We start from the raw sequence: 22,265 nt of genomic DNA on the forward strand, positions 1-22,265 counted from the left end.
GTTAAAAACAGTATAAATGGATATTGAAAACAATGTTATAGAAAATTAGTTAAAATGTGTAATATGGCTTGCAGGTTTTATTGTGTTTTTTTAATACTGTTTGACTAAATTATAATTTGCATTTTAAGGGCCCACTGTTCCATTTCTTAAGTACTTTTTGGTTCCACAAATTACTAGTGTTTTTTAAAGATTTTATTTATTTATTTGCTAGAGAGAGAGAAAGCATAAGAGGGATGGGGGGAGGGTCAGAGGGAGAAGAAGAAGGCTCCCCACTGAGCAGGGAACCCAACTCAGGGCTTGATCCAGGACCCTGGGATCATGACCTGATCCGAAGGCAGAAGGAGCTGCTTAACTGACTAAGCCACTCAGGTGCCTCTTAATTCCACAAATTACAAGGACCACTCTATCCTAGGACTGAGAGGGTGAGAGAGAGGGAACACATCCAATAACAAGGTTCTTGTAGAAAGAAAGCACTTCACACTTTTGGAATTGTCAGATTTTTAAAAGCCACCTAATGGAAAATAATTTGTGATACCTGAGCTTTTTGTTCAGGACTGTCAATGATCATCTCTTTGTATTAGGATGATTTTGGATCCAGGAAACAGAAATTCCTAATGAAACAATGTTTTTTACCTAACAAGAATTCCAGAGATAGACCAGGTTTGAGAGTTGGCCAATTCAGTGACTCAAAAATGTCCTTAGAGACCTAGGTTCTACCACTGTGTTCCCCCAGCTGTGGTATTTGCTTCATTCTTAGGCTAGTAGGAGATGTCTGTGGCAATTTATAGTATTTACATTTAGACATGAGAATGTCCAGAGAAAGGGAAATTGTCTCTTCCTCCGGCTCTCTTAGAATGCTTTGATCTGACTCACTTAAGTCTCATTGCCCAGAATTGGTTATGCTCCTATTTGTAAGACAGTCATTAGCAAGAGAATAGGGTTATTATGGGCCTGATTCCCCCTGAAGTTAGGAGTCGGAATCCTAAGGATTCCTGAGGAGGAGAGAGGTCAGCCTCCTTTTAGGGACAGGGCTTCATGGGGTAGGTAGGTGTCTTTAAAAGTGAGGCGGGGAGATTTGTTAAGACTTAAGGAGGAAAGTAGAAATGTATGCTAAAAGGGAAAAGCAGACTCCTTGTGTTTATCCACAAGGCCAGAGTTTCTCAAGCTTTAATATGCATTGCATAAGGGTCACTGGGTATCTCAGTGGTTTAAGCATCAGACTCAGGTTTGGCTCAGGTCAGGATCTAAGGGTTGAGAGATTGAGCACCTCATCTGGCTCTGCACTGAGCAAGGAGCCTGCTTAAGATTCTCTATGTCCCTTGCCCTCTCTTCCGGGGATACAGGTCATTTGGAGAGCCTCTTAAAGCAGATTCTGGTTCATTAAATCTAGAGTAGAAAACCCAAAGAGCCACATTTCTTAGTCAATGCAGAAGTGATACCAAAGCCAATTCAAGGACCTTAATGTTGAGTTTCAAGACATTAAAAATCTATTTGGTTTCCTTGTAATAAAATGATGTATCCCTCACTATTCCAATCTAATTCATTTTTGAAACTTAATTGGATATGGAAAGCCTAAGTATTATTCCCACCCAAAATCCCTAAACAGTTTCTCCAAATATAAATGAAGCACTGAAACACTGTTCAGCACAGGAACTAAGCTAAATGTAGAAGAAAAATTTATTCATAATGCTACAAGATAGGGATCACCGATCTGAGTGACCTGATTCTAAGTACTGCTGAGAGCTTTTAAAGGCACAGGAACAAAGGTGGCATTTTGCCACTTGGTCCATCTGTTACTGGAGTCCTTAATACAACAATCTACAATGGTTTTTTATAATAGTAAGAGATTGTATACACTAATTATAGCTATCAGTTTATTGCATAAAGCATTTCTTTGTATTACTTCAGTTTTTCAGAGTTGTGATTCATACTCAATTGACCCACTGTTTTTCAGATCCAAGAATAATTTCCTAAGTTTTCTTTGTTTTTCTTATAAAACTGAATTGTTGGACCTGGTGAGGGGGAGATATGTGCATGGCCAAGCTATTCCTTTTTTGCACTTATTTCTCAATATGTTTTATCACTTTCAACATCTGTTCTACGGGCTGTTCTAGACCTCTTTGGCTGAGCTAATTTCTTCACAACCTTTTCCACCTAACCTGAAGAAGACAAGAGTGATAATGCACAGCACATCCCACAAATTATGAGCAGGAGATGGGATCCTATCAGAGAACAGCTGAGGTGGGAACACAGTGTAATCTGCATCCTCTCAATTTAAACATTGTCACTAGCTTCAATGCAAAGATGCAATGAAATAGTTTTATTGTTTTGAGAAAAAAAAAATTAGTTATTAAAATATTGGGCCAAAGTTCAGATGGTGAGGGATGCCTTTAGAGCCAACAGTGTTAATGTTATTGATTGGTTTAAAATAACATGTTAACAGGTTTGTAAATTTGAACTATAAAATATTAAGCCTCTGAAACAATGGTTAATCAAGGAATGTAAAATCAAGTATCCCAATTACAGGCCAGAGAATAGGAAACAGTTTTGAACTTGGTTACTTACACAGTGAGGGGAAGAAAATTCTAGAAGTAGAATCAGAAGACTTTTGGCTTCTGAGTGTTATCCATGTGACCTTAGACAAGCAGTAACTATTCTGTGCCCCAGTTTCTTCATTTGTAGAATGAGGCAATTGATAGGTTGCTAAGGTGTATTCTAAATTCAGGGTTCTGGGGTTCTATAAGAACTGTTAGAAGGGAAGATTAGTGTAGCCTAGTAGTATAAGATATTTGACTTTATTTATCTGATAGCTGACTTCAAAGTAGATCTTGAAAATTTAGTAGAATTTCTAAATAATTCAGCTTCTTTTATCTCAATAACATGACTGATTTGGGGGACTTCCTGTCCCCACCCCAAGCTTCTCTTTGCTATATTTATGTTGAAAAGGTGTGGTTGGAATTGGTTCTTTGGCCTTGAGCTATAAAGCATTGACTAGGCAGGCAGAGAGAATGTTTCAAAAATGAAATGGTTGGGGGCGCCTGGGTGGCTCAGTGGGTTAAGCCGCTGCCTTTGGCTCAGGTCGTGATCTCAGGGTCCTGGGATCGAGTCCCGCATCGGGCTCTCTGCTCAGCAGGGAGCCTGTTCCTCCTCTCTCTCTCTCTCTCTGCCTGCCTCTCTGCCTACTTGTGATCTCTCTCTCTCTCTCTCTCTCTCTGTCAAATAAATAAATAAATAATCTTTTAAAAAAAAATGAAATGGTGGAGTAAACAAGTTTATATATTGGGTGATAACATGAGTGTGATATTTGCAGAACAATAAATTGACATGACTAGATCTGAAGGTGTGTTTCGGTCTTTGTATAGGTAAAATCAGGTCAATTTAGGAAGAAACTTGATGGCAAAATAGACACATTTTAGAAATGCTCCTCCTCAAATTTTACCACCTAGGTTCTGTATGAAATAATTAGATACCTCATTAGAGATGTATTCTGAAAAGGAAAAGTAATATAAGAGGCAGAAATGTGATTAAGGAAACCCTGATGGGTAAAGAAAGTGCTTAAGCTTACTGCTCAACTGACACCAACGCAGGATGGAGGAAGTGAAGTACCTTACTTGAGGGAAAGGTCCGGACCCGGTTTTACTCCGTAAAGAAGAGGCTGCCTGTCCTGAGATGGGCTCCTGCCTCATCCTCCCTGGTGGCACATCTTAGCCCTTTATTGACAGGCTGCAGCAAACAGGATTCAGAGAGGGGAGTAGGAAATGTCAGATATTATTCTCAACTCACCACCAAGTGTTTATCAACTTTTGAGAAAAGCTAGAATCCGCAGAGAGGCACCAGACTCACAGATGAAAAACATAAGCTTGAAACAGAGCTCAGTGATTTTAGAGAGAGGCTGCAAGGACAACACTCTTTTCCCTAATAAAACTAAGGCATGATTTGCCTTGTTCTCCTGTCACATTTGCATAGTGGTTTTGCAGGGGCTACACTACAATGACAGCACTCTGCAATGAACAAAGAAGCAGATATGAGCATCCAGTTGTCTTGTTTTAAGCCAGGCATTAATATTGGCAAGACTATTAAACTCTGCCCCTCTCCTTGCTAATTTCTTTTCGTTTTTTATAAAAGAATGATCTTAACCTGTCATTGGTTTATTTTCAGATGAATTAATGTCTTCACTTGATATTAGCCAAAAGGCCGAGAAGCAATTGAATTAATGTCTTTAAAGTATTTTTTTAGTTCTAAAATGGTAAATATTGATAAATATAACTCACATGAACATTTTTTGGAGGGTCCTGAGACCAAGAAATTTAAGAACTTCTAGGAGGATAGAATTAGAATTTATCATTTCTGGTGTATTAGAGAAAGAATTAGCATAGTTAATCTTCCTAAAAGGGGAAAAAACAACAAAAAAGCATTTTAAAAAAGGAAGATTGGAGAAAGAGCTCAAACAGTATAAGTAGACGGTTTTAACTTACCAGAAGATACCATCAGGGCATCTTTAAGAATTTAAATCAAATCCAAATTAAAAAGACATTTTAAGTAGTATAGGAGGAATGAAAATAAAGAGGAGAAAATGGAAGTATCAATCTTAATAGTTTACAAAATAGAATTCAAGATGTGAAAAGCACAAAAGGGACAAAAAGAAGTGTTTTACATTTATAAGCTGACCAAATCTACAAAAATGATTGAACAGCCATTGATTTGAAATTTGTGATAAAAAGTAGATAAGAACTAGATCATGAGATGAGCAAAACCATAATCACTGTGGAAGACTGATTGATAATTAAATTATACACACCAAAATTAATGGCCTATGTATGGGCTGTATTTTGTCTGTTACACAGTATTTTTTTTTTTAAAGTGATGAAATGCCAGTTACTATTGCTAAAAATCAAATCACCCCAACACTTGGGGTGTGGAGAGACTCAGAAGCTGGGTGACTTGACAGTGGGGACTGGAGCCCTCTGAGTGCTGGTTTTTTGACATGTCAGGTGTTTAGGGTCGACCAGGGCAGCTGAAAGAGGGCCCACATGCAGCTTTACATGTGTCCTGGCTTCTTCACATATGGCAGCCTCAGTACAGCTGGATTTCTTAACATGGTGGTCAGGGCTCCAAGTACAGTGTTTAGAGAGACAAGGCAAAAACCTCATCACCTTTTATGACCTAGCCTCAGAATGTGACCATGCCAGTCGCATAGCATCATTCCTTCCATATTCTATTAAACAGTTATAAGCCTTCCCAAATTTAAGAGGGAGGGACACATACCCTCCATCGTAATGGGAGGACTGTCAAGTTGATGGACAGGTTTCAAAACCTGTTCCAGCCTATGGCCACACGCTGATTTGTATTCCTTCAGATACGAGAACACATTCCCCCTTTCTGAAGATCCCACTCCCCGCCACGTCCCACCTCGACATCCAGGGTCTAAATCTGGTCCAAGTACAGCTAAACCTCCTCACTCATGGTTCCTCAGTCATAGCTCTTTGAGTATTTGGACAGTCTTCTGCCAGGAGAGATTAGGAAGGAGTAGTAGATACATTTTCGAGCCACCTAAGTCCTGGTTCTTTTTATATTCTCTCTATAGTTTGACTGAAAATAGATCATTTCCTTTTTTTTTTTTTTTAACCTATCCCTCTCCTCTTTCATTAGTATGGATGAAGTAAACCATTGGTCCTTTCAGCATCCTTCATGGGATTCTGCTTAGCCAAATCCCCCAGTGGCAGGTATTTTCCTTGTTGCCACAGCCAGCAGTTTTGCTAAAATTCTGCCACTTCATCCTCTACATCGACCATCTCCTCCAGACCCTTCCAGCTCTACTGTCACCTGGTCTCAAAACTAATACCTTGTATTTTAGGGGTTTTTTATAGTAGTACCCTAATTCCTGGTACCAGATTTTGTATTAGTTACTGTTGCTCTGATACCAAAACCCAAAGCTTAGATGCATAAAGCAGCAGCCTAGGATGATTCAGAAGACTAGGATCATAATGCATGTGCATAGCCCCTTTATGTGGTTTGATTTCCTCACAAGGTGGCAGCCTCAGTCTAGTCAGACACAGAGGGTGGCTCAGGGCCCCAAGCACAAGTATTTCAGCAAACAAGGTGGGAGGGTGGTGGGGTATTGCATCTCCTCCTTCCCTAGCCTTGAAAGTCACAATTTGGGCTGTATCATTTTGGTCCACACAGTCACAGGCCTGCCCAGATTCAAAGGAAGGGGATAGGAAGAATGTCACAGAATTCCTCATCTGACAAGTTGTTCATAAAGAAGACAAAGAAATCTAGTAAATTTGATCATTATTCCTTGAATTGTGACCCCCCAACTATAAGTATTGGACTTTTTCTTTAAACCTTTAAAAAATAAACCATTGGTGGTTGTTTTGTTTTGTTTTGTTTTTTTAATAGGGATCATGAACATGTCTACGGTGGATTTTTTTTTTTTTAAGAACATATTAGTAAGGACTTAATATAGCATGGAATAAAATTTCTGGTGATAGCATAACATAAATTTTTTTAAATGCTGTGTCTCAGCATAGATGAAAGTAAAGCTGATAGCACTAGTGAGTGATTTGTGTTAGATGACCGACTCAGTAAGTAGATCTAGTGATGATGGGCATGATATCGAAACACTATAGAGAGCTAGAACAAAATTGTTTTGTTAAAATTAGGAAAACAATATTTCTTAAATACGTGAGTTTAAATATATATGTACATATTTATATAAATGTTTGTATTCCTGAAAGTTTATTCAAGTTAAAAAACTTTTTTAGATCTTAATTGAAAAAATAATGGGCCAAGTATTTGAGGTTGCCTCAAACTAAAGCATGTAACCAATTTAGAAAAATATAATAGTGATATCTGGTATCAATATATAAGTAGTACTCCATGTATACTTTTTCTGTCATGGAAAGTGAGTACTATTTTTTTTAATGAATTAGATTGAACTTCCTTTATTAATTTTTTTTGCTATTGCCTTATTTTGCTTCTAAAAACGTTTTTTAAATGCCATTAGGAAAATAGCTTTTAATTCCCTTTAAAATTTAATTTTAAAGGCTTTCAAATGTGGCTAAATTAATTCAGGAACCTTATTAAATTCTACAAAATGTGCATTTCTTGGAAGCAAGATGATTGAATTATGTACAGCGCACCTGCATCTTTCTAAATATGTTCTTTGGGTTTTGCGATTAACTTGGTATGATTTTCAACAAATTACCAACCAGTAATTCTCTAATTTTTCCTTTCAGAAAGCCATTTCTTAAAATCTTTTTAAGTTAAGTTTCTGTAATCTTTGATAGTCCTTGGCTTAAACATAAGGAGGTAGACTTCCAGTTCTTTTGACTTTGTTCAAAAGATTTGACTTTTCTGCACAGTCACATTTTAAAATTGGGGTTCAATTTTTAAGGGGAAGGATTCTTCCCCTTCAAGCTCTCTGCTTTTAACAGTGTAAAATGCTAAGCAAGTAAAAGAATTAAAGGTACTGAATTGCAAACTAATAATAGTTACTTCTTAAAAAAAATACTGTTAACAAATGTTCCAGTCAGTTAATCTGATAGGCTATACTCCTTTTTGGTACAGAGTTAAGCTGAAACATTCAGCAAGTTTAATATTTTTAGAAACTTTGAACAAACATTTGGTAATTGTGATTTACTGAAAATTGTTACAGAAATTTAAAAATTAAGCATGTTAATAAAATTTCATTTGCTAACAATAGTATGCAAAATATTTTTTATTTAATGTATGTATTTTGGTTTATGTTTAATTAGGAATAAAATGTTTGACTTTTACTGTAGCGGTATTTGTTTCAATGTTAATATTAAAAACCATAAAGTATTTTCAGATTAATTTGAAAGTTTCAGCATATTCTGGATTTGTTTTTGCCAGTTTTTAACCCTTGTTTCCATCAGTCATTGCTGAGAACATTTTATATTTTAAGTACGCCCTCCAGTTAACAAAAACAGTCCAAGTTGGAAGTATTGGTGTGTTGATGCACTTTTCCAGAGGTTTCTAACCTCCCCAACTACTGAGCTGCCTTAAGGAAACATAAAATGGACATGACAAGGGCATTTTCTATAAATTATACCTGCCATAGAACTCATAACATTTACATTTCTTTATAAAATATTTTCACCATTCAGCATGTAACTTTTATTCCCAAAGAATCCAACAAAACTTAAAATTCTAAGCTGCCTCTGAATTTCTTTCAACATAGTTATAGTCTGGATGTCATTAACACTATTTCATACATTCCTTTCCATTTAATAGTTTCCATTTGTAAGAGTTAAGCATCAGTACGCACCACCATGTTGCTGTGCTCCTTCAGTCATTTTTTCCTTTTCTTGTTCACTTCTTTAGCTTTTCTGCAATTAGATAAAAAAGGACCACAAAAACATCACTTTGATCAGCCTTCTGTAGCACCAAGGAAAAACTACTCTTTCACAAGAGAGGAGGTGAGACAGATTGATAGGGAAAATCAGAGGCTTTTGAAAGAACTGTCAAGACAGGCTGAAAAATCAGGAAGCAAAAGTACGATTCCTAGAAGATCGATTGTTCATCCCCCTAAGTTGTACCATAGTGCCCTCAACAGACAGAGGGAACAGCAAAGGATTGAAAGAGAAAATTTGGTAAGTAACTAAAAATTTTTAGTCCTCAAAGAAAATGAATTGTAATGATTTGTAAGGCCAACTTAACAGGAAATGAGATACAGCCACATTTTAATAATGTGAAAGTAAGTATAGATATGTATTGTATAAAATACATAATGAGCTATGAGCTAGAAGGTACAATATGTGTGCTTTTTTTTTTTTCCATCATCAAGCTGTATTTTAAGGGAACGTTAAATGAAAATACTGAAAGCTCCCTTACTTGGCTAGGTGTGTTAAGTCAGACAGTAGTATAGGAAATGGTATTCCAAGGATCAGATACGCGTATCTTCTGTAAAGTGTTCAGTCACTAGCCATATCTGTTTCATTGTATTGTATCCTTGTTGGGCTGCTACTTGAATGTGTGGAAGACACTGATTATTTAAAATTCCAAAGTTAACACTTCGGTGTTCTAAGGTATATGGGGACTGTTGAAAATCTTCCATTAAAAACTATTCTTCATAGCCTGTGATTTTCTTCATAAAACTATACTCATCATAATTGCTGATGTCTGCTGGGCTCTGAACTAAATGCCATTGTTCCAAGTGTCTCCAAATATTAGCTTTTTGAATCCTGCAATAATTTCTTTCTGGTGGGTATTGTTTTCATGCCCTTTTTACTGATAGAATCACTGAGACCAAGGGGGATAAGGTAACTAACCTGGGGATATAGAGCGAATGAGTAAAAGGCTGACCAAGATTTTAACCACAGGTATTGTCTTAAACTAAAATTAGACCCTAATAAGTGCACAAATTCAGAGCTAAAATAATTGAGAAAACTATTATTAAAATGACTGGAACAGTTTGCAGAATCCATCCTCATGATATTTCATCACCAGTACGCCCTATTTCACCATGTGCTTACCTAAACCTGTACCAACTCTTGTAAAATGTTTTCTTGCCATCACTAATTTTTTCTTTGCTATCACTAATTTTAAGAATTGGGGAGCTGAGAGTTGTATTTACAGAAAACAGTAAAGTCTTAAACCCTTCAGGAGGCTTACCCTACATGTGGTAATGAGTAGGGACCAGCAAAACAAGTTGAAATGAGGTTGATGTGTATAGCTTTCTGCACGTGACTAGCAGTTTTTCTAGATTCATTCATTCAAGATTCATTCATTCATGATTTTTGAAAATTTGAAATTGTGTCATGAACATTCGGGTTTACTCTGGTGCTTATTTCATTTGACAAGTAATTGCGTAGTCCATACTAGTCTACAAATTTTAGGTCATTTAGCCCTCATAGCAACCAAATAACGTAGAGACTGTTGTCATGGAGGAGAAAATGAGACACTGAGTGGGACACAGTTACCTTGCTCAAGGTAACAGAAGCATATGCAGGCTACCAGCTTTGTGATCACTTTTTTAAAACAGCTTTTTGAGGTAACACACACACCATAACCATTTAAGGTGCATAATTCAGTGGGTTCTGATGTATTTAATTTTGTTGATTTGGAGTAAAACATATAGAACGTAAAATTTGCTATTTTAACTGATTGAAGCGGTCAGTTCAGTGGTGCCATCAGTATTTCCAAAACTTTTTTCATCACCTGAATGGAAACCCTTTACCTATTTATAACTCTCTTTTCCCCTTCCCCCCAAGTAACCTCTAATCTACTTTCTGTTTCTATGAATTTCCCTATTCTAGATTTCATGTAAATGGAGTGATAAAATGTTCGTTGTTTTATGTTAGGCTTATTTCACAAAGCATAGTGTTTTCATGGTTCATGTTGTAGTCTGTATCAGAGCTCCATTCCTTTTTCTGGCTGAATAGTATTCCACTTTATGTGTGCACTACATTTTGAATATCCATTCATCTGTACATGAACATTTGGGTGATTCCCACCTTTTGGCTCTTTTGAATAGTTTTGGAGTGAACATTAATATTTGAGTATCTGTTTGTGCCTGCTTTCAGTTCCTTTGAGTGTATACTTAAGACTGAAATTGCCAGATCATATCGTAATTCTGCTTATCTTTTTGAGGACTCTGGGTTTACTTTTGAACAGTTGAAACCATTACTATGTAGTGGCTATTCTGTATATTAGGATGAACCCTGTTAACAGCTTCTGTTTACGGCTTCTGTCATCTCTCAGGTCAGTTGTACATTTCAGCTATTTTAATACACTGAAGAATTACCACTGTTTTGTTCTTTTTACTTGGCATACTTAGTAGTTTGCCTATGTGAGCAATATTTTTTCCCATTTGACAGTAAGATCTTTGGTATATTGAAAACAGTAGAAATATAATATGAGCCACATGTATAATTTAAAATTTTCTAGTAGTCACATTGAGAAGGTCAGTCAAAAGAAGCAGGTGAAATTCTGATAAACCATTTTATGTACTGAATAAATTCAAAATGTTATAATATGTAACCAGTGTACAAAATTAACAATGAGCTATTTTGCTTCTTTTTTTCTTTTTGGGGTATCCGGTCTTTGAAATCTTAGTATATTTTACATTTAGAACTCATCTCAGTTTGGACTGGCCGTATTTCAAATGCTGTGTTAGCCACATGTGGCTAGTGACTTTGGACATTACAGCTCTTAATCAAAAACTAATTCATGCAGAAGTGAAAAAAGTAACAAAGCTGAAAAGCAAAATAAACATTTTATTATAAAATATCATTATGTTACTGCAGGGAGAACTCATCTTCACATTTGTGTTTAACTCTTCATTCTCTAAACCAAAATAAAACTTTTCTTGGCTGTTTCTACAGTCATTCTTCATAATGACTGATTAATTTTTCTTCTAAATTTATTATAGTTTCTGTTGGAATTATGTTAAATTTATATTTTAATTGGAAAGTATTTGGCACTTCTAAAATACTACCTTCCTGTAGTGTGTCCTTCCATTTATTCATGCCTTCTTCTTTTTAATATTTTTTTTCAAAGATTTTATTTATTTATTTGACAAAGAGAGATCACAAGTAGGCAGACAGGCAGGTAGGGGGGCAGTGCTGAGCAGAGAGCCCGATGTGGGGTTCGATCCCAGGACCCTGAGATCATGACCTGAGCCAAAGGCAGAGGCTTAACCCACTGAGCCACCCAGGTGACCCACCTTCTTCTTTTTTAATTCAACCGTTCGTATATTCTACCTTAGTAAAGTTTTGTGGTTTTCTTCAAAACTATATATCTCTATGCTATTGCGCATGAGATATTTTATTACATTTTCTAACTGCTTGCTTTTGTAAACTTTTGATTTTTTTTATCTTATAATCAGCCACCCACTAAATCCTTATTTAGGTCCACATTAGCAAAGAAATTGTTCTGTGCTGAGTAGGTAGAAAGGAAGGGCAGAGATACTGTATAAAACTGAGTGTGCTGTGCATTATAGTTAAAAGCATACTGTTAATCTTTCTGGTGAAGTTCACAGTCTTCATTATATGTTTCAAGAGGCAAATAATTGTCTCCTCATTCACAAGGGAGATAAATAAAAGGGATAAAAAAGAAAAAGTAATTTTATCCAATAGAGGGCGTGCTTGCTACATAAAGACTCAGAATTTGTTAATTTCCAAAAGGGGGACTCATTTTTTAATACATGAATTTTGAAATATTCTTTTTAAAAAATATTCTTGTTAAAACATATTTCCTTATGTTCATTTGAATATAATATGAATCCTATCTTCATGAAAGAGCACCAGAATAATCTTAGCAGAAGGCAAGGATAGCAGGTAAGTGAGGGTACTTAGTTTTATTTCACTTTACGATCTAAAAGAAAAGAGATTATTTCATTATTTTTTTTAAAGATTTTATTTGTTTATTTGACAGAGATCACAAGTAGAGAGGCAGGCAGAGAGAGAGAGAGAGAGAGAAGCAGGCTCCCTGCTGAGCAGAGAGCTCGATGCGGGACTCGATCCCAGGACCCTGAGATCATGACCTGAGCCGAAGGCAGCGGCTTAACCTACTGAGCCATCCAGGCACCCTGTTTCATTATTTTAAATATACTGTCATTTTCCTGAACTGTGAAAAAAGGGTGTGAGGAGTATTTCCCAGATCAGGGAAGGAAGGAAGATTCCTGAAGGAAGGCATAAGGATTAGAGCCTAGAATTCAAATGGAGCTAATTTATTAATTTTATTTTTTTACTTTCTGAGAATACATATACATATATACATACATTACATGTATAGGTAATTAGTCAATTTTAAAGAAATTAAAATATGTAGGCAATAAAGTAGAACACAGTCTTTCCACTCAGAAGTTCCTCTGTTAAAATATATATATTTTTAAAGGTTTTAATTATTTGAGAGAGAACAAGCCATGGGGAGGGACAGAGAGGGGTAGAGAGAGAAGCAGACTCCCTGCTGAGTGGGAAGCCTGATGTGGCTCCATCCCAGGACACAGAGGTCATGATCTGAGCTGAAGGCAGATGCTTAACCAACTGAGCCACCCAGGTGCTCCCAAAATATTTTTAAAGTAAAAGTGATGCCCCTTCCCCATGCTCTTGGACATATGCATGCTCCCACAAGCTCGCACTCTGTCTCAAATAAATTCTTTCTTTAAAAAAAATGAATTAAGGGGAGAGTGATAATGTCACAAAAATGAAGATTTATAGTAAGTCATCTCTAGTGTAAGGATTCAAGTGTGAATGTTGAATAATCAGTACCTTTGCTCTAAGATCAGTCTGGGTTTCCTTCTTCTCTGGTTATTGTCTGTGTCTCCTTTCATAGAAGAAAAAAAGCTGTGATAACTAAGTTTGACTTCAGTTACAGAAAAATAAGAACAGTCCTGGTTTTTCCTGACTGTAGAAGGCTTGTTACCCTTTAATGTCCTTTAAGGTCTTTGTTTTATCACTTCAGAAAGATAAATCACCTTTCCTTTGCTGACAGCTGCAGAAACATTAACGTAATATTCATTTGTTTTAACTTTCTGTTTCCTAAAGAGCTTAGGATTCAGGCTAGATTAGTTTTCTTTTGAAAAAGTATGATACTTCTAAAGAGAAAATAAATATTTGGACAAACTATTTTGGGATTCATTGTTAGAATTTGATTAGAGTAGCAGTTCTAAGATTTTGTGAACCAACAGATTGGTTAAGTAACCAATCTTACCATTTCTCAGTTGATGAAACATAAATTTGCTTAATGTCTGCTATGAGCTATGTAAGACACCAGAAGGAATATTAAAATATAAAATATTGCCCTGTCATATAATTTATAACGTAGCTAGGAAGGTAATACTCTTTTATGTCAGACAACTAGAAAATACATAAAACAGTATTAATAATAGCATTAATATTTAATAACTCTGTACTGTATGCCAGGTATTGCTGTGAACATTCTATATGCATTATCTCACTGCTTGAAACTGACTCTTGGAGATTATTTCATTGTTTGTATCCATATCAAGTCATGTTGTTGATAATCAGTATCAGAGCCAGGATTTAAATCCAGGCCTTTCTAACTAGATAGCTTACATTTCTGGTCACTAATACAAATGTTAAAATATTTTCAACTGTCATTTTAAAGTTGTACCCAGAAGTTCTAAACTGTTGACTAGATTAAAATGTATCTACTTTTGACTTTAGGGTTTATACTGTAATCACTGCTTTGTATTTTAATAGTCTCCATAAGCACGAGCTATTTCTGTTTGCTATTCCTTAGCTTTTGCTTAGCTCCTTATATTCCTATGAGATGTTCAAACTCAATATGGGGTATGTTCCATGTGGTCTGGATAGCATTAATATCTCTCTTATTTCCCAAAGTTTCTGCATATCAACTTGGTAAATATCATTATCAGGACAACGGAATGGGTGTATTCTTTGCCTTATTGTCAAATTATCTCAGAATTGATTTTTTAGAAAATTTTATTTATTTCATTTGACAGAGAGAGAGAGCGATCACAAGTAGGCAGAGAGGCAGGCAGAGAGAGAGAAAGGGAAGCAGGCTCCTTGCTGAGCAGAGAGCCCGACGAGGGGCTCGATCCCAGGACCCTGAGATCATGACCTGAGCCGAAGGCAGAGGCTTAACCCACCAAGCCACCCAGGCGCTCCTTAGAATTGATTCTGATCATAATTCCTTTATATGTTTTACATCTGATGAATAAGCATTGCAGTTTTCTTAAAATTAAAAAAAAAATACATCTAGCCAAGTAAATTTAGGAAATTAGTTTATCCAAAAAATGAGGCTAATACCAGCAAAAAAATCAAAATTGGTAGTTAGCTGAAAATAACAAGTTTTCTGTCCTGTCTCTCCCACCCTCCACAGTTCAGTAGGTAGTTAATAGGGTAATCAGCACAGCAAATGTTTCTCTGCCCAGTAAAATACATTGGCAATGTGATATATAGGAAGTTTCTTAACTCAGTTGTAAATGTCTTGTTCATTCAGGCATGCTGTAGTGTTTTCTTCCCATACTATAAATTACCTTACAGGGCATATATTTTTTATTTTTTTCTTTCTATCCCTTCCAGTGTCTTGCAGAGCTCAGAGCAATTACAAACTGTAGGTAGAAAAGGCATAATCTTAGGAGGTTTTGCCCCTAAATTATACAGCTTCTCTGTATGCAGCAAGAGAAGGACAGCATGTTATGATGTGGCAAGACCATAGACCATACATGGAACCGTGTTTAAATCATAACTCTCAGCTCAGCAAAGAAAACCACTAACTCTAGTTGGGTCTGGCTTCCTGAGGGAGAAAGACCTTGAAAGCCTAAAAACTGAGAAAGGCCATTTTATGCAAACAACAAAAAGCAAAAACAAAACTGGCAGGCTGAGATGTCTCAGTTGGCCCGGTTGCTGTTTCCTGTGCTCTCTACCTCTGCCATTTTTCCCCAGGCTCAGTTCATTTCTGTAAAACCTTCTCCTTTCTCTGAACGGCTCTTCTCTGGAATATTTTGACTTGTTCTACCTCTGGAGTTACTCAGAACACTGATTAGAAGAGTAGGCGGGAGACTGATAAGAACAAACACAAAGTTGAGAAAAAGTTCTGGAGTTGATTGGTGGTCCTGGTTCATAATGACACAAATATACTAAATGCCACTGAACTGTATGCTTTTAAATGGTCAAAATGGTAAATTTTATATATATTTTGCCATCAAAAAAAAAAAAAGAAAGAAAGAAAAACTTAGTTGAGGCAGAGGGAAAAAAACAGATTGTGTGAGAAAACTTGTCCTGTGACTGAACTCAGGAGGCTGGTTTCTTTACTGGGAATCTGAGTGCTGAACAACAACATTCTCTTTTCAAGGAAAAGAGATAGTTGCTGCAGAGATAGTTTAACTCAGTAGAGCGATCATAAAACAATCATAAATCAATTCCTTGATCCATTTGGTCTGCTTAAATATTCCTTTCTTAACAATGCCTGGCAAAATCAAGCAAAAGAAACTCTCTCCAACTTCCAATATGTGAAGAAAGAAAAATTTGGAATGTAACTCATTAGATGCTGTTACTGAATCATATTAAAATACCACAATATTGAATATTATATAGCCCTTACATTCTAGGGGCGCCTGGGTGGCTCAGTCAGTTAGGTGTCTGCCTTCAGCTCAGATCTTGATCAGGCTCCTTGCTCAGTGGGGACCCTGCTTCTCCTTCTCCCTCTACCTGCAGCTCTGCCTACTTGTGCTCTCTATCTCTCTGTCAAATACATAAATAAAATATTTTTCTAAAGTTTTACACTCTAGAGTAGTTGGTTTTCAGATTTCTTACCAATAAAAAATTTTTTAATTTATTTTTATTTTTTTCCAAATTAAATTTGATGCAGAATCTTTAGTATATAATACAGGCAACGTGGAAAGCATAGGGGGGCTGATAGAAGCTAGGAGTGGGGGACCTGAGAGCCCTGCCGACTTGGCCTCTCTTCAGTGCCCAATGTTGGGGCCCAGCTGGAAAGTGAACGGGTTAAAAGCCAGTGCTCAGGAATGATAAACAGAATTTATAGTAGTCTGGATAGGTTTATGGTAATTTCTAGGGTTGAACACACTGGGCTTTTTAGTCCCATTATGTCCATTCTGTGGTTCAGTGTATTTCAGCTTATAGCACCTTTCCTAAGACTGTAAGGCGATGTAAAAGAGAGATGTACCTGTGATCAGGTGTTAAAATCACAGTGGTTTTACAGGATAGGCAGACCCTTAGATTTTTCTGAAAGTATATATTTTCCATATAGTATCTCAATGATTTAAAATCTTTATTTCATAACTATCAGGTTCTATCCAGTATTTTCCTATTTAACACTAATTTGAAGGAGTATCTCTACCCCTATGTTTATCACACGATAGCCAGACTACAGAAGCAGCCCAAGTGTCCACTGATAGATGAATGGACAAAAAGATATCATTATACAATGGAATATTATTCAGCCATTAAAAGGAATGAAACCTTGCCATTTGCAACATGGATGGATGGATCTGGAGAGTATAATGCTAAATGAAAAAGTCAGAGAAAGACAACATGATTTCACTCACATGTGGAATTTAAGAAACAAAGGACAAAAAAGCAAAAATACCAGACCCTTAACTATAGAGAACAAACTGATGGTTACCAGAGTGTGGGGGTTGGAGGATGGATGAGATAGGGGATGGGGATCAAGAGTACACTTACCATGATGAATACATGAATAATGTATAAAATTGATGAATCCCTATATTGTACACCTGAAACTAATGTAACACTGTGTTAACCTTACTGGAATTAAAATAAAATTATTTAAAAAGTATTTGCCTTCTTAAAAACTTACTGCTCTTTTGCTAAGTTATTATAATAACTTACTGCTTATTGATACTTATCTAACATTGACTTTCAAATTGATTGTCTTTAAATTAAGGCTTTATTGAAAAGGCTTGAAGCTGTGAAACCAACTGTTGGTATGAAACGTTCTGACCAGCTGATGGACTATCATCGCAATATGGGTTATCTCAGCTCATCACCATCCTCAAGACAAGTGAGATCCACTCTTGGCCAGTACAGCCCATTAAGTAAGCATATTCAGAATTATTTTGTACTTATGTTTGTGTATTTCATCCTTTTAAAAATATATAACATTGTGTTATTTATTTTATAACAAAATATATAACATATGTTATATATAACATACATATATAATATATAGCATATATATAAGCCGACTTCTGGAATGCAGTCTTATTTTTCACGGGCATGCCTTGTCTTTTGTTAGTTCACTTAATTTCAGGCTTCACGCACAGCATGTAATGGCAACATAGGAAAGAAACAGGGAGATAAAAATTGAAAATATCAGTATTGTCTTCGATAACGGAGAGAATTTCATTACATTTGTTAAAGGAAGAGATAACACTGTTTAAAAGCTGCTGAAACGTTCCCCCTAACCAGTTAAGAATTATTGGTAGTAACGTCCAGCCTTTATATATATTTTGTCTTCAATACTGGATATCTAAAACAGGAATTAGTCTGTAGAGTCATCAGATATAATCCCTCCTGATTATTGATTTGTGATCAGCACACACCCAGCTGGTGGTGGATCCCAGAGAATGTAGCATCCGGTGACCACTTAGCGGTAGGGTGTGTGACATCGCAGAAAGTCTGGACATCCTCACATACAGAAGTCTGTGCTATTACTTCACGTATGCATTCTAAACTATAAAAAAAAGACAACACAGTATTAGAAGAAAGTTGGACTCACAGGGCGGGGATGGGGGGAAGAGAGGGAAAAATGAAACAAGATGGGACAGGGGAGGGAGACAAACCATAAGAGACTCTTAGTCTCAGGAAACAAACTGAGGGCTGCTGGGGTCGGGGGTAGGCAGGAGATGGTGGCTGGGTAATGGACATTGGGGAGGGTATGTGCTATGATGAATGCTAGGCATTGTGTAAGCATGATGATTCACCGACCTGTACCCCTGAAGCAAATAATACATTGTATGTTAATTTTTTTAAAAGTCCCAACTCCCCAGTGCTCATGTGAGTCTTAAACACTCACATGACTAGTAATTCCGTTTATTAATTTCATTCTTCAAGCATCACTTCCTTGGTATAGTTAGTGACTAAGATAGGAGGATCTTGTTCTAGTAATTAATACTTAGCATTGTGCCTTGAATGTGATAAATTGTTGAATAAATTCATAAATAGTTAATACAGATTTTTGGTTTTTTCACTTGAATCACTTGAGCAGCTTTTTAAAACCTTTATCCCCATCTCAAATCTACTGAATCAGTATCCCCTAGTGTAGAGTCTGGGCATGTTTATTAATATATTTTTAATTTCCACAGGGAATTCTGAAGTACATTCCTGTTTGAGAATTATATTAGACTAATAAAAATGCATGTGAGGGAACAAACATTTATTCTGAACTTTAGGAAAGGAAGTTTTTCAGGTGATGATGTATGTATTTAGTTTAAATAAAATTATTTCTTGTTCTTCATATATTTTCAGGAGGAGCTTCTAGAACATCCAGTGCTACCAGTGGTCTCAGTTGTAAGAGTGAGCGACCAGTTTTTGACACGTCCAGTGGCCTGTTACTAAGACCTAAGCCCCCTAATGTTCGTACGGCTTGGTTATAAAAACTTTTTACTTTAAGCATTGTTCATCCGGTTCTTAATGAAGTGCTCTTGTATATTACTACAGTTCTCTGTGTAAACATCTCTAATTTAAGATATGAACAGTGAGTTGTAATTGTATTGTAATTCAGTGCAAAATTGTTTTCAAAAAGACAGTGTGAAATCAGTGTTTCCTATGAGGATGTGTTTCTATGAGATGCATATGTATTTGATAGAGAAATGGTAGTATGCATGTATATTTTCTTGACATAGAAATTGATTCAGCTCCGATATTGACAAAACAGTTGCGATATCACTGCACATTGAACCCAAGATGTTAACTATATTGTTCTTGTTTTATGTGTTTTTTTTTTTAATAAGCTTTGAACTATGAGCATAGCTCCTAAATTTGACTTTTTCTCTTTGCTCCAGGATATAGGTGGTACAGCTCATAATTTGTTTGTAAAACTTGATTGTACACTTTCTTATTATGAAACAGAACTTGAAATTTGTTCTCATTGGTGGGCCTGATTAGATTTGGTGAGCAAATTGAGAGACGCTTGTGCTAGGGCAGTCCTTGTGATTCACCAAAATCATCTACTACCTCTGTATAAGTGTGCTGAGTTAGATCTTAAAAATATAATCAACCATTCCAGACCATTTCAAACTGTGAGTATTAGGAAGTTGAACTGGGAAGGCCCTCTTCCTTATTCTTACACATTCAGGTAAAATACCACTGATGATGCTGAGAAATGAGGTAGACTTTAGAGCTACAGTCCACTACATTGTGAATATGTTGTCCAAGGACCAGATGACCATAAGCAAAAGCAAATACTTGTTGAGCAAAATAGCACCACCAGTTTGAAGAGCCAAGAAGCTGATGTTCGGTTGTGTCAGAACAGTATTTTAGGCTATACTGTTAAGTTGTGTTATGTTTAGTGTTTGCTGTATCAAAAGAGAAGGTAAATAAGAAATGCATGGTCTTGAAGCTTTAGAAATTCCAACTACTGTTTTTAAGAATGGAGAAAGAAAACTAAAGTATAAATGGTAAAGGAAAATATCACACATTTGTTGAGGCTACTTTAAATGTCATCTGATTTCTTGTATTATTTGGTTTGGGCTTTTGGATTGAATCCTGAAGTATCATTTTTGCCAGTGCCACTTTTGAAATCCTAGTAATCTTAATGGAATTAGTAATGGCAAATAGGGTGTAATATAGTTGACTTTTGAAATCAGAATATTTTCTGTCAATCTGTGGACTCTTATTTCATACAACAAAGTATATCTCAGTTGTGGTTGCTTCTTCTGTCTTAATAATCACTTTTTCATTACTGGCCTTTTCAGTATACCTTTAGAATGTAATGGATTAAATGCTAAATCTTTCTTTTTTTAATATGAATTCTTGATCTGTAGCCGCAATAATATTTGTTTAGTTTTCCAGGTTAGCTCAAGCTTTGTAGTGTTTGCTGAACTTATTTTCTGACCACGTTGGGCATTAAGCCAAACTGCATTTTGCTAAATATCAGTTCAGAATTTATTGGTCTTAAGTTGTTATTGATGGATTTTTGTCTAGGATAGGATCATAAAGTGTGTGAACAGTGATGTTAAAAAATATTCACGGGAACATGACCCGACTGTGAGATTTCTCTGCTGCTTTTTTTGGGCTATAATGTTTGTTTATTGTTTGATGCTGTGTTCTGATGACCAAGTTCGCAGATCATTTAGTGCTCTGCTTTATTTATTAATTTTAGTTACACTAAACCAAGGGTGTTTTACTTTGCTGTGTTTTTAGCTTATTGCACTTTGAATGTTTGTATAACAACTTATCTTTATGAAGAGATAAGGTAATGCTGAATTTATAACTCAGCATTTGGACACCTGCCTGATATTGTAAGCCAGTTTTTAAAAATTGAGTTTTAAGTTGTTAGGGAAAGTATATATATATGAAACCTTTAAAACCTTTTCCTTTCATAATGACATTAGTCTCTGAATATATTTTATATGGCCTTTGCTGTCCTATGTCTGGATATAACACATAATTTTATAGGTAAACCTATACTTTGATTTTAGATACTAATTTAATGCCTTTTGTCTTTATTGCTTTGATGGGGAGATTAATCTAAGTATTGCTGACAGTAGGGATTCAACTTGAAATGAATGTTGAGAAGAACAATATTCATCTTTTCAAAGCAGAATTTGTAATTCTCTTGTCGTTATTTCCATGTGATAAGTAAAAATAGAAGGAGAAGAGTTGAATATGCTGTTCTCTGCTAGGAGTCAAGGTACTTTGAAGTTGTTATGGTTTGAGGGACACTTTCATGAAGGAATCGTAAGGATACTATTTTCATTTTCAAGAACTTATAAAAAGGTAAGGGATCCTCTAGCACTACTCTATATTTGGTTCACTTGGACCTAATATTTATACTTTGAAGATTTACATCTGCATCTAGAAATTATACTAATCCAGGATCTAAACTTATTAGGCAAGATTCTAATTGGGAATTATTTTCATATCTGTCAAATGTTAAACTAATGTTGCCTCCATCTTAAGATTTTATGAAAGACTTTTAACTTAAGATTATTTCCTAAAGGATAGCTGTTACTCACAATTTCCTTGCTTTTTTCAATCTCCATTGGAAAGCTGCATTCTTCACTACTACTCCAAATAAAGTTTTTCTGGTTTACTTATAAATGTAGTGTAATGCAGTTGTTTTCAAATCACTGACCCAATGTCCAAAATGGATATCTAGACAACTTTAAAAAGAGGTCATTATGATGCTTGTGTGCTTCTCATCTTCAGATTCAAATACGCAAACTGTGGGAAGTATTATGACCAATAAAAGTGTGGAGACACAAGTTGAATTTATTATATTTTAATTCATAAAATGTTTACTATCTTAAATGCCAAAATCTTAACCTATACATGATTGTATACCATCCGAAAAATGTTCTTAATGATAATGGCTACTTTATTTCCATGAATAAATTAGTAATAAACTTAAAAATCAATATCTTTTTTTAATTTCCCAATCTGTTAATGTTTTAAGGCCTGAAGAATTAGCTTGACATAGTGAAGAGAAAAATGAAAGGATTAAAGATAACTAAGTTTTGATCCTGTACCCATCTCTTAAATGTATTTTCTTTTTTTTCCCATAAATTAAGAAGTGTCAACTGTATTTTCTTGTTCCCATTTTTA

At 35.7% G+C, this 22,265-nt stretch overlaps 2 protein-coding genes across 4 annotated transcripts in view; both read left to right on the plus strand.

The window, feature by feature from the left end:
• CFAP97 (cilia and flagella associated protein 97) overlaps positions 1-22,074 on the plus strand; it is a 38,021-nt gene extending 15,947 nt beyond the window's left edge. For all 3 annotated transcript variants that reach the window (XM_082715727.1, XM_082715728.1, XM_082715729.1), the window contains exons 3-5: positions 8,347-8,615; positions 17,383-17,533; positions 18,966-22,074. In XM_082715727.1, the coding sequence (XP_082571853.1) occupies positions 8,347-8,615; positions 17,383-17,533; positions 18,966-19,093 (548 nt within the window). In that variant the 3' untranslated portion in view covers positions 19,094-22,074. The remainder of the gene's footprint in view (positions 1-8,346; positions 8,616-17,382; positions 17,534-18,965) is intronic.
• Positions 1-22,265, plus strand: part of CENPU (centromere protein U) — a 627,562-nt gene that overhangs the window by 217,751 nt on the left and 387,546 nt on the right. The window lies entirely within an intron of this gene.

The sequence above is a fragment of the Mustela nivalis genome, assembly GCF_964662115.1.
Source record: "Mustela nivalis genome assembly, chromosome: 20".
In the NCBI taxonomy this organism is placed as follows: Eukaryota; Metazoa; Chordata; class Mammalia; order Carnivora; family Mustelidae; genus Mustela; species Mustela nivalis.